The following is an 11,865-nucleotide window of genomic DNA, read 5'->3' on the forward strand; positions in this document are numbered from 1 at the left end:
GAGTGGGAGGGCAGGGAGGAAGATACCATGATAGATGAGGACATCATGGGAATAGGAAGCGGCAGGGTGCTGGGGAGGCTCTCAGGAATCCACAAGGACAACCCCACTTTGGTCTGCTGGCAGTGGTCCAGAGGGTGCCTGGACTGGTCTACTCTGGTGACCAGCCTAGCAAATAACTTAGCTATCATAGAGCCTTTGTCCAATGACTGATGGAGACAGATGCAGAGATCCACGGCCAGGCACCAGGCTGAGCTCCGGGAATCCAATTGATGAGACAGAGGAGAGATACTGCAGGTGAGAGACATCGAGATCATGATGGGAGGACGTGCAGAGATGACCGGCCACACTAGTGGAAGCCCATGAACTGTGGACTGGTGGCTGTGGAGCCCCCATGGGGCTGGACTAGGCCCTCTATATGGAAGACGATTGTTTGGCTTGAACTGTTTGGGGGCACCCAGGCAGGGGGATCAGGATCTGCCCCTGGTCTATGGGCAGGCTTCTGGGAATCTGGTGCCTGTGGTGTGACACCTTGCACAGCCTTGGTACAGTGGGAAGGGGCTTGGACCTGCCTAGGCTCAGTGTGCTGGGCTCTGCTGACTCCACATGGGAGACCTCGATTTGGGAGATGTGGGGATACGGGGTGGTTTGGGAAAGAGGGCTGGGGGTGGGAGAAGGGAGGAGGGGGGATCTGTGGATGGTATGTGGAATGAGTAGAAAATTTCTTAATAAAGAAATTCACGTTTTAAAAAAGTTACCCTGAAGAACTAGAATAAGACAGGTTCAATCTGGTAGCAGAGAAAGAGAATCAGAAACATCCACAGAAAAGACAACTGGTCAGTTTAAGAAGGACTTTTTCAGACAGTTATTTGTGTTCAAAATGGAATAATATAACTCTGACATCACATTGGTGTTCTGAGCTCCTCAGGTGATTTTTCCCTGCAAGAAGGAACAGCAACATCCTTCACTGAATGCTCAGCCCTACAAATTTTTAAAGAATATTCTCTTTGTTCTGCTGTTGGGCAGCCACTTTAACCAACCAATTCCTAGCATTTTATGAGTCAATAATTCACAGAATTAGCTCATTAAAATGACCAGGGAGAAGCCCAGTAGTGACACACACCTTTAATCATAGCACTTGAGGGCCAGATCTCCGTGAGTTCTAAGCCAGCCTGGTCTCCAATGCTAGTTCCAGGACAGCTAGGGCTACACAAAGAAACCCTGTCTCAGAAAGCCAAAAAAAGAATGATTAGGGAGTCAGTCTTGCCTCCTATTTCCTGGCCCCATATAATCTACAATCTGTTTATGTCTAAATATAGTTTAAATCTCTTTACTTTTTCTATTTCTGCCCAGTAACCAGGTTCCAATTACCCAAGACCTCTACCCTGGACTAACTGGTCTTCACGGCTTCCACATTTCCCTGCTACCCCACCTCAGCCTCCATGAATGTATACACACATACACACACACACACACACACACACACACACACACACACACACACACTTCTCCACACGTGCCAGAGCATGCCTATTAAAATGTAAAGTCAATTATGAGACTACTGCAATTAAATCTTCTGATACTTCTCTAGCATTCTTTGAGTAAGATTGAAATTTCCTTGAGAAGGTTTTCAAGGCCTTCAGTATCTAGCTGTGCTGACTAGTTTTTTTATCAACTTGACACAACCTAGAGTCATTCGGGAAAAGGGAGCCTCAGTTGAGAAAATGCCCCCACAAGACTGAACTGTGGACAAGCCTATGGTGCACTTAGTTGATTGGTAATTGATGTGTAGGGCTTCAGCTCACTGGGGACGGTGGCACCCCTGAGCTGGTGGTTCTGGGTGCTATAAGAAAGCAGGCTGAGCAAGCCACAAGGAGCAAAAAAGCCAGTAAGCAGACCCCTTCATGAGACCATGAAGTTCCCTGGAAGATGGACCACAAACTATAAGAGGAAAGAAAGCCTTTCCTATCAAACTTGCCTTTGGTCATGGTGCTTTATCACAGCAATCAAAACTGGCCTTTATTATCAACTTCACTATTCATTATGCATCAATTTTGTCATTTCCAATGGTATTACAACCACATAGGCCTCCTTAGCCTCCTCCCTCTTTTAGGTCTTTGCATTTACTGGTTCCTTAAACTAAAGTGCCTTTACCTTACCTTGATATGGGCCTCATCTTTCAATCCAGGGTTCAATTCTTTTTTTAATTTTTATTTATTCTTCTCTCATACATACATTCTTACCACAGTTTCCCCTCCCTCCACTCCTCTCAGTCGTTCCCCTGACCTCCTTTCTCCCCAGATTCAGTTCCCCCATCTCCCCGCAGAAAGGAGCAGGCCTCCCAGGGACATCAACCGAACATGGCACAACAAGATACAATAAGACCAGACACAAACCCTCACATCAAGGCTAGACAAGGCAACCCAGTAGAAGGAAAAGGGTCCTAAGAGCAGGCAAAAGAGTCAGTGCTGTGGAATAATCCTTCTGTATACTGTGAAGATGTGTTGCTCTCATTGTTAATCAAAACCTGATTGGCCAATAGCTAGGCAGGATTTTGGGGGCAGAGTGAACGCTAGGAAGAAGAAAGGGCAGGGTCAGGGAGTCACAAGAGTTGCAAGCCAGATGTGGAAGAAACATGGGAAATGCACAGATGAGGTAAACGAGCCTTGGGGCAGCACATAGATTAATAGAAATGGGTTAATTTAAGTTATAAGAGATAACTAAAAAAACAAGCCTCAGTCATCGACCAAGCATTTATAATTAATAAGTTTCTGAGTGGTTACTTGGGAGCGGCTGCCAGGATACAGAGAAACTCCACCTATAAGTCAGAAATGCTCCCACTCCCACAGTTAGAAGTCCCCCTAAAACACCAAGCCAACAACCATAACGTATATGCAGACAACCTAGTGCAAACCCATGCAGGCTCTGTGATGGCCACTTCAGGCTCTAGGAGTCCCTATGAACCCTGCTTAGTTGATTCCACGGGCCATGCTATCCTACAGGATTCAATTCTCAAGAAAGAGTCAATTGGTCACCCTCCAACTACCACCCACTCTCACCCCACTTAGAATGTAAGCTTCTATATAAGGAATTTGACCAGCTTGCTCACTCAACCTCAGTGTCTAGCATATAATGAATGCTCTCTGTTGTATAAAAAGACAAATTAATTCCAGCACAGGGGAGGTAGAGCCAGGTGGCTCTTGTGAGTTCAAGACCAGACTGGTCTACATATCAAGTTCCAGGACAGCTAAAGCTACATAACAGAGAGACCCTTTCTCAAAAAACAAAATAATTAATTTAAAAGAGACCATTTACTATCTAATTCTTGTAGCTGGAAAGCTTCTCTCCAGGTCCCACCAAGCCCCAGTAGTCCCATAGTCCACTTATAAAATAAATACACAGACTCTTATATTACTTATAAACTGTATGGCCGTGGCAGGCTTCTTGTTAGCTACTTCTTCTATCTTAAATTAACCCATTTCTATTCATCTATATGTTGCCATGTGGCTCGTGGCTTACCGGTACCTTACATCTCACTTGTCATGGTGGCATCTGGCAGGTCTCTCTGCCTCAGCCTTTCATTTTCTTCAATTTTTTTCTTCTCTGTTTGTCCTGCCTATACTTCCTGCCTGGTACTGGCCAATCAGTATTTTATTTATTAACCAATCAAAACAACACATTTAACATAAAACATCCCACAACAAATTCTATTAGAAAATCAAAGCCAATCAGCATCACTAAAGTATTTAAAGGAAAAGGCACTACACTCGGTAATAAGTCTCAGTTACCTTAGGTATGATTACCTGGTTGATTGTATGGATCTTCATAAGCATCCAGCCAATAAAACTGAAACACTTGTTCATCATCTGCCCCTTTTACCAATGGAAGGTGATTGGGATCCACTTGGACTTCCTGAGCTAAGAAATTGCTTTCATCCTCCTGATCCATGTCCCAACAAGAGACATCTGGGACAAAATTTTCTCTGTAGAAATCACAGTTTCAAAAAATTTATAAAATCCAACAGAATAATTAGAGTACTCTTTTTCTGAAAAATCATAAAATGCACTTACAAGAAAGACATAGTCCCTTTGTTAGGATCTGTCTCATGTTTCAACCTGTCTACTGGCTCACTCTCTTGGTCCCAAGTCTTGGCAGTCACAGGCTCCCCATCTACCTCCTCAGCTTCCATGGGCTCATCAAAGTCACCATCTTCAAACTCCATTATCCCTGACTCCTGCTCATCTTCTGGACACTCAGGCTGGGCCAGCTCTCCTGTAAACGTCACCATATATTCCCATCACATGCTAGTACCATGGGACACAAGGCTTACTCAACATTGAAATAACAGCCTTTTCATACATTATACTTGTATTTTTCTTTAATCTTCATGTTGGATGCTTTGAATTTTTACTACTCTAAATTCAACCTTTCATGATTAAAAATTACCTCCACCCTAGATCACTAAGCCTCGATGTGTGGCAGTTATTGCTCAACAACGTGCACTTTTGCCTGACATGAGACTTACCAGCAAGTTCAGTACATTTAAGAGGAATGGGAGTTAACAGAGGCTCCTTCCTGAGGACAGGGGAAGCAGGTTTTCCTGGAGGAATTGCCTGTAAATGTTTTTAAGTGTTTAGTCAGTCAGAAATGCATACTAAAAATATGCAACTGTCCTACCCTGACCAAAGATAATGACAGTTCCCACTTACAAAAAGATTTTGTGTATTATTAATGTAATGGCTTCAATTATTTTACTGTTACCTGGATTTACACAAAAAATACTCGTTTCCAGGAAGAAAATTATTGCATTTAACACAGTTGTAATACCTATAATAAACATGTACTAGTTACCACAAAATTTACTATGAAAAAAGCAGACACATGCTATTTTTGAAATACATGAAACTATATATTGAATGGCAATTCTAATTTAAAAGAAACAAAACAAATTCAAAATCATCATCTCCTTCATACAGGCAAATAAAACAAACTTAAAGCAAAACAATAAATCAAGAAGGATGTTTCTACTGACTTTACCTTAGAGGTGTGCACTGAGAAAGGATTGAGCAAAGCTCCAGTGGATCTTTTTTTCTTCGGTATTAATACAGGTGGTGGAGCTATTTGAGGTATCTAAAAGGAAGAGAATGACAGGCATTTCACTGTCATGCCTGCTTCACCACATAATAGAAAAAGTACATTTTTTTACTTATGCCCAATAAGTAAAGCATTTTCCTTCCCATCCCCCCAAACAGGATCCATACTCATGTACTGCAGTTACTATAGCAACAATACTACAGAAATCACTAGAAAACCAGAATAGATATTTAATCCATCCCTAATTATTTTTTTTCTTTCAAGAATTTAGCATACTCTCTTCACTTACCCTTTCAGGTATTACATTTAACACCCAGCAAAATAGAACTACATAGTGTTGGTATTCGTCAATTAATCAGTAGTTACTTAGAAAGAAGTACACCTCTAAACAAAAGCTTAGTCTTTATGAGATATGGCCAAATCTCAGAATTCACAGTATAACAGAGCCCGTTTGAGTGCTATCAAAGACAGCTCACTTACTCTTCCTTCACTCCCACTCAGAATTCAGAAAGGGGCTCTCATGCCCAAGTGTGCAGATTGACAGGCTTCAATCTATTTATGGAACATACACTATAGTAACTGAATACAAGCAATGAACATTCACAGAACCAACTCCTGGATATATTCTTACTACTTCCAACACACACCCACACAGCCCATCTACATAATCTTAGAGCAGTAACAGTTGGAAACTCCTCACCTAAAAGAGTGAGAAGAAAATAATTTGAGGGCTTTTGTTTTCTTTTTGTATGTGGGGCGGGGAGATTGTGTGTGTGCATGCGTGGTGGCATCCCAGCACTTGTCTTTTTAGTGGTGGTCTGTTTCTTCAGGAAGTGCACTTACCTCAGTGTTCAGATCCTGCAGAATGTCACCTAGCAGATCATCCTTGGACAAGTCTACTGTTTTCTGTATAGTATATAACAATGTAAAGAAAGCTCAAATGAGAATGGTGCAGGCCGGCCTTTTCGTGCAGACCACACCCTCACCCATCAGTCCCTCACTGCTGACTCGAATCTACTATTCAGATTCCATTTTAAATTATATTCCCAGCCTCTATTTTCACCTTTACTCCACAATTTTCTTGCTTGTCACTAAAACTACTAAACATACTGTCATTTCAGCATTTCTATTCAATTTTCTTTTTTCTCCTAAGTTACCTAACCACTGAGGTAACTTTATTCACATAAAACCTAAATTCATCTTACAAAGTGTAATTCATAGAATACTACTTAAACATGTATTGAACACATACCATTTGAGCAATAAAAAATTAAATTCACTTCATAGAGAGAAAAGACACAATATAAGGAAACATGAAACTCACATCTGCAGGTTTTTTCCCAGCACTAGCAATAAACATTGCCTTGATATTGTTTGGTTTTGTCACTGAAGGTTTCCTTACATCCTTCCTGTCCTTTCTGTGTGCTTTGCCATCACTTCCTATTGAAATAAAGAGTATTCAGAAACATGCACTAGATGGAAAACTAAAGCCTAGTCACAATCACTCATTGTCTGCATATGAGAACTTAAGAAGAAAATAAATTAAGAATTCAAAATACAAAATTGGGAAAATCTGCACAAGGTACACAGAAAAGAATCTTTTAAATGAGATAAACTGAAGAAAACTCAAGACTGGATTACAAAAAGCAGTAAAATATAATGACTTAAGTATGGGGGAGTTAGGTAAGTAGTTGTTAGTAGGAATGCAAAGCTTTTGAAAAGGGGATACATTGCTGTCTTGCTTCCCACAAAAATAAAAAGAGAAAGCTAATCTGGAACCAATAGCAGCTGGAAGTACAGCAACTGAAGTACAGCAATAGTTTTATGAAGCTTGTTAAGGAAATAATATTTTAGTAAAAAAATAAAATAAAATAAAATACAGGGCTGGAGAGATGGCTCAGAGGTTAAGAGCTGGCTGCTCTTCCAGAGGTCCTAAGTTCAGTTCCCAGCAACAATATGGTGGCTCACAACCATCTATAATGAGATCTGGCACCCTCTTCTGGCCTGCAGACATACACGCAGACAGAACTCTGTAAATAATAAATAACATTAAAAAAAAAGAGTCTAAAGAAGCCAGGTGGTAGTGAAGCTGGGTGGTGGTGGTGGTGGTGGTGGTGCACATCTTTAATCCCAGCACTCAGGAGGCAGAGGCAGGAGGATCTCTGCAACTTCGGGGCCAGCATGGTTTACATAGTGAGTTCCAGGACAGCCAGGACTACACAGAGAAACCATCTAAAAAAAAAAACAAAAAAAAAAAGTCTAAAGAAAGGTGTGACACTCCTATAAGAAGCCCATAAACACACTTATGTCTCACTCTTTACAAGTATTTCGCTTTCTAATAATCCATTCTTAATTCTATTAAAAATATCTTTTGGGTTGGGGATTTAGCTCAGTGGTAGAGTGCTCACCTAGCAAGCTCAAGGCCCTGGGTTCAATCCTCAGCTCCAAAAAAAATAATAATAATAAAATAAAATAAAATATTCTTTTAATAAACTTCTACTCTGCTTCCTAAAATGAAAAGTCTAGAGAACAACCCAACTACTTATAAAAATTTACTGTATAATTATGTTGGCAACTCACATTACTTGAGTTTTTAATAAGCCATGTTGACTAACCATTTGTAAAGCAGTAAATCAGTATTAACACCAAAATTACAAATTTAAAAATAAAGGAACACGGTATTTTTGAAGGTGCTCAAAATTTTTAATAATCTATTTTTTGAAATTTTCTTTATTTCTTTTTGGTTTTTAGAGACAGTTTCTCTGTGTAACCCTGGCTGTCCTGGAACTCATTCTATAAAACAGGCTGGCCTGAAACTCTGGAACTCAAAGAGCACATGCCTCTAACCTCCCAGTGGTGGGATTAAAGGTGTGCACCACCACACCTGGCTGAAATTTTAAGACATATATACAATATATCTTAATGACATATTAACCTCCAACTCCCTTGCCCCAACTTGCCCCAAGACCCCCAACATCTCTCTCTCCCAATTTCATGTCCTTTTCTACTATAACTCATTAAGTCCAGTTAATGCTGCCATATGTACATCAGTGTGATACCAAAATTCAGACTTTATTGTCCACACAAAGATTTCTAGTCTCCCTCCCTACCAACCATGAACTGCCAATGGCTCCTCATTTAGGAGCAAAGTACTTTTTTTGGTTGTTATTTGTTTGGTTTGGTTTTTATTTTTATTGAAAATAGATTATTCTCCCATACAGTACATTTTGACCACAGTTGCCCCTCCTTCCACTCCTCCCAGCTCCTCCCCATCTCCCCCCCCCAGATTCACTACCCCTCCTTTCCTCTTCAGAGAAGAGCAGAGCTCCAAGAGATGACAGCCAAAAAGGATAAAACAAGATACAATAAGACAAGGCAAAAGCCGTCCTATCTCAAAAGCTTGGCAATACATTGTTAGCAAGATTTGAGGGAAACAGACACTTGTACACTGTTTTTGAAGATATATAATTCCTACGAAGAACATAATTGGGCATAGAGGCTCAGGGTTGTAATCCTAACATTTCAACAAGCTGAGACAGGAGGAGCTTGAGTTCGAAAATAACCTGTGCTACATAATAAGCCCCTAAGTAAAAAACAAGCAACAACAACAAACAGGGCTTAAGAGATGGGTTAAGGCAGCACCCACATGGCAGATCACACCTGTCCGTAACTCCAGTTCCAGAATATCTGACACCTTCACACAGACATATGTACAGGTAGAACACCATGAACATAAAATAAAAATAATTTTTTAAAAGAGAAATGGGTTAAGGGTGCTGGCTATTCTTCCAAACGACCCAAGTTCAATTCCCAGTACCTACATGATTACAATCATCTGTATATCTGTATAACTCTAGTTCCAGGGGATCTCATGACCTCTTCTGGCTTCTGTGGGCACCAGGCATGCATTTGATGCAGACATACATGTAGACAAAACACGAACAAACTTTGAAAATGAAAATACAGATAGGGGCTAGAAAGATGGTTTAGAAGTTAAGAACACTTGTTGCTTTTACATAAGACCCAGTTCAGTTCCCAGCACCCACATGATGGCTCACAACCATCCATAACTCCAGTTAAAGTTCCAAGGGATGTGATGCCTGCTTCTGACCTCCATGGGCATCAGGCATGCATGTGGTACACATACACACATACAGACAAACTACTCATATACACTTAAAATATATAAATCTTAAATAAAAACTTTTAACGAGCCGGGCAGTGGTGGCACACACCTTTAATCCCAGCACTCGAGAGGCAGAGCCAGGCGGATCTCTGTGAGTTCGAGGCCAGCCTGGTCTCCAAAGTGAGTTCCAGGAAAGGCGCAAAGCTACACAGAGAAACCCTGTCTGGAAAAACCAAAAGATAAAATTTTTAAGATAATTTAAAAAGTTTTCATGTACACTTACTCTCTAAGCCAGCAATCTCATTTCTAGGAATTTTCCCTAAGGAAGGCACAGAGTTACTGGATATTTGTATTTGTAACAACAAATTATTGATTTTAAGTGTTCTTCCAAGGAGTTCATTGTAATGAGTGCATACTTATACCATGCAGCATCCACATGACGCTTTGCAACTACAGAAACATAAAAGCGAAGGAAAGATTTTGATATACTTTATAACACTGACTGATTTTCAGGGTACCTCACTATGTGAAAGAAAACATGGCAAAAACTTGAACACAATATTCAAAGTTGCAGTATGGGCAATAAACAAAAGATGGAAACAACACAGATTCCCATCAACTAATGAAGAGATAAACAAAATGTGATATATATAATCATGTAACAGTATATTATTCATTCATAAAAAGAAATAAAATTCTAGTACATGCTATAACATGAATGAAATAAATTAACATTATGCTAAGTCAAAGAAGCCAGATCCAAAAGGTCAATTATTGTTATGATTCCATTTATATGAAATACCCTAATAGAATAAGCAAATCCAGAGATATAAGGTAGGTCAATGTCTGTTAAGCACTGAAGGACTGGGGGTGGCTGCTTGCATCTAAAAGTGAAGAAATCAGATAATGGAAATGGCTGCACACATTACAAATTTACTAAAACGTCATGAACAATAAAAACATTTTCAATGTATTTTTCTTCTGCCTGAACTGTGAAAACTGTAGGACATTTGTGAAGACTTTAAGACAAGAGAATTACATGAAGGTCTTTAGCTTTTCATTGACATCATTTGGAACAACGTTTAAAATGCCAGTAAACAAAACTCAGGCTTTAAGACTGAATATAGAGAGGTCAACAGAGGTTTGAAACAAACAAGACTTCATGAGAAGGCTTTTAATCTCACCACTGTAGGTTAGTAGGATTTACACAGAAGAAACACAGGAAGAAAAGACTATAAGTAAATATTGATGTGGAATTCTTTAGTGCTTTGTTTTACTGTGCATTCTCATTGATTTCTTTTCACTGGGATATAGTTGATATATTTTTCTACCTCTATGATAAGCAGCCAATTCATGAGGAGGTATTTTCAAATACAGTTGACCTTTTACTTTTAGCCAAAATTCTGTAACTTCTCTATAAATTTTAAAGTAAATTGTTGGATTCTATTTCCCTTCGTAAATTCTTATGATCTTACCTGGCTTCTGGCAAAGGATACTGCAACAACAGTTAAGAGCTATAGGTATGTGGTGGTACAAAATATGAAGTAAAACTTTCTAAGACTATCTGTTTTCTAGAATGTCCAAACTTCTCTTCACTGATATCTAATCAAGAAGAATAATACAATCATGGAAACACAATGATTTCTCCTTCATTCAAAAAATACTGCATACTTTCTTTGTACTGGCTACTGTGATCAAAACTGGGGCAACTGGGACATAGATCCTTTCTCTGAGATGCTTCCTGTCCATTCCAACTTCCTATTACACAGTTGGCAAAATTAAAATCTAGACAGGTGATAGGATAAGGTCAAGATCAGATCAAAATGATACAATAAATAGCACTGCCATAACTCAGGCATACCCTCTGTACTTCAGTGGCAATGAGTACATCCATTCCCCAGATCTGAATACAATTCCCCACTTAAAATGTATCAAAATTCTAGGGATAAACAGCCAATTCTAGGTTCATGATAGAAGTGTATATGATAAGTACTGAAACATCATCTTTGCCCTAAAAACTGGGGATGATTAAAAGGACTCCACCACTCACCACCAGGCAGTGGTGGTGCATACCTTTAATCCCAGCACTCAGGAGACAGAGGCAGGCGGATCTCTGTGAGTTCGAGGCCAGCCTGGTCTACAGAGCGAGATCCAGGAAAGGCGCAAAGCTATACAGAGAAACCCTGTCTCGAAAAACAAACAAACAGAAAAGGACTCCATCAAACAAATGTGAACCTCAAAAGGAAAAATGAATGTATGGGGAAATGGCTCAGTAAGACCACCTGCTATGAAAGCAAGATGACCTGAGTTCAAATCTCCAGCACCCTAGTAATAACCAGGTGTGGCCTTGCATGCCTGTAACCCCAGTACTGATGGGCAAATGAGTAAATTCAGGGAGTTCACTGTACAGCCAGCAGAGCCAAAAACAGACGACTTCAGACCCTGTCTAAAAGAATTAGGTGAAGAGTGAAAAGGGAAGATTCCCCAATGTCTTTCTCTGGCCACTGGCACACTCACCATATGTGTGTTCAGCAACCAACAGACACAAAAGGGGACATGCTATTAGATACTGAACTTTAATAGTGCATTTCTTAGAAATGTCCAGTTTCAATGTCATAATATAAAAGAACAGAGAAGCTGGGTATGGT

At 39.9% G+C, this 11,865-nt stretch overlaps 1 protein-coding gene across 1 annotated transcript in view; it reads right to left on the reverse strand.

Moving 5' to 3' along the window:
* The window catches only part of Pola1 (DNA polymerase alpha 1, catalytic subunit), a 323,891-nt gene that overhangs the window by 298,713 nt on the left and 13,313 nt on the right, over positions 1-11,865 (reverse strand). Inside the window, exons 5-10 of the mRNA XM_036175149.1 lie at positions 6,416-6,531; positions 5,935-5,997; positions 5,035-5,127; positions 4,523-4,610; positions 4,068-4,269; positions 3,801-3,979 (exon numbers count right to left, since the gene is read on the reverse strand). Coding sequence (XP_036031042.1) covers positions 3,801-3,979; positions 4,068-4,269; positions 4,523-4,610; positions 5,035-5,127; positions 5,935-5,997; positions 6,416-6,531 — 741 coding nt within the window. The remainder of the gene's footprint in view (positions 1-3,800; positions 3,980-4,067; positions 4,270-4,522; positions 4,611-5,034; positions 5,128-5,934; positions 5,998-6,415; positions 6,532-11,865) is intronic.

Source organism: Onychomys torridus, chromosome X (assembly GCF_903995425.1).
Source record: "Onychomys torridus chromosome X, mOncTor1.1, whole genome shotgun sequence".
Classification (NCBI taxonomy): Eukaryota; Metazoa; Chordata; class Mammalia; order Rodentia; family Cricetidae; genus Onychomys; species Onychomys torridus.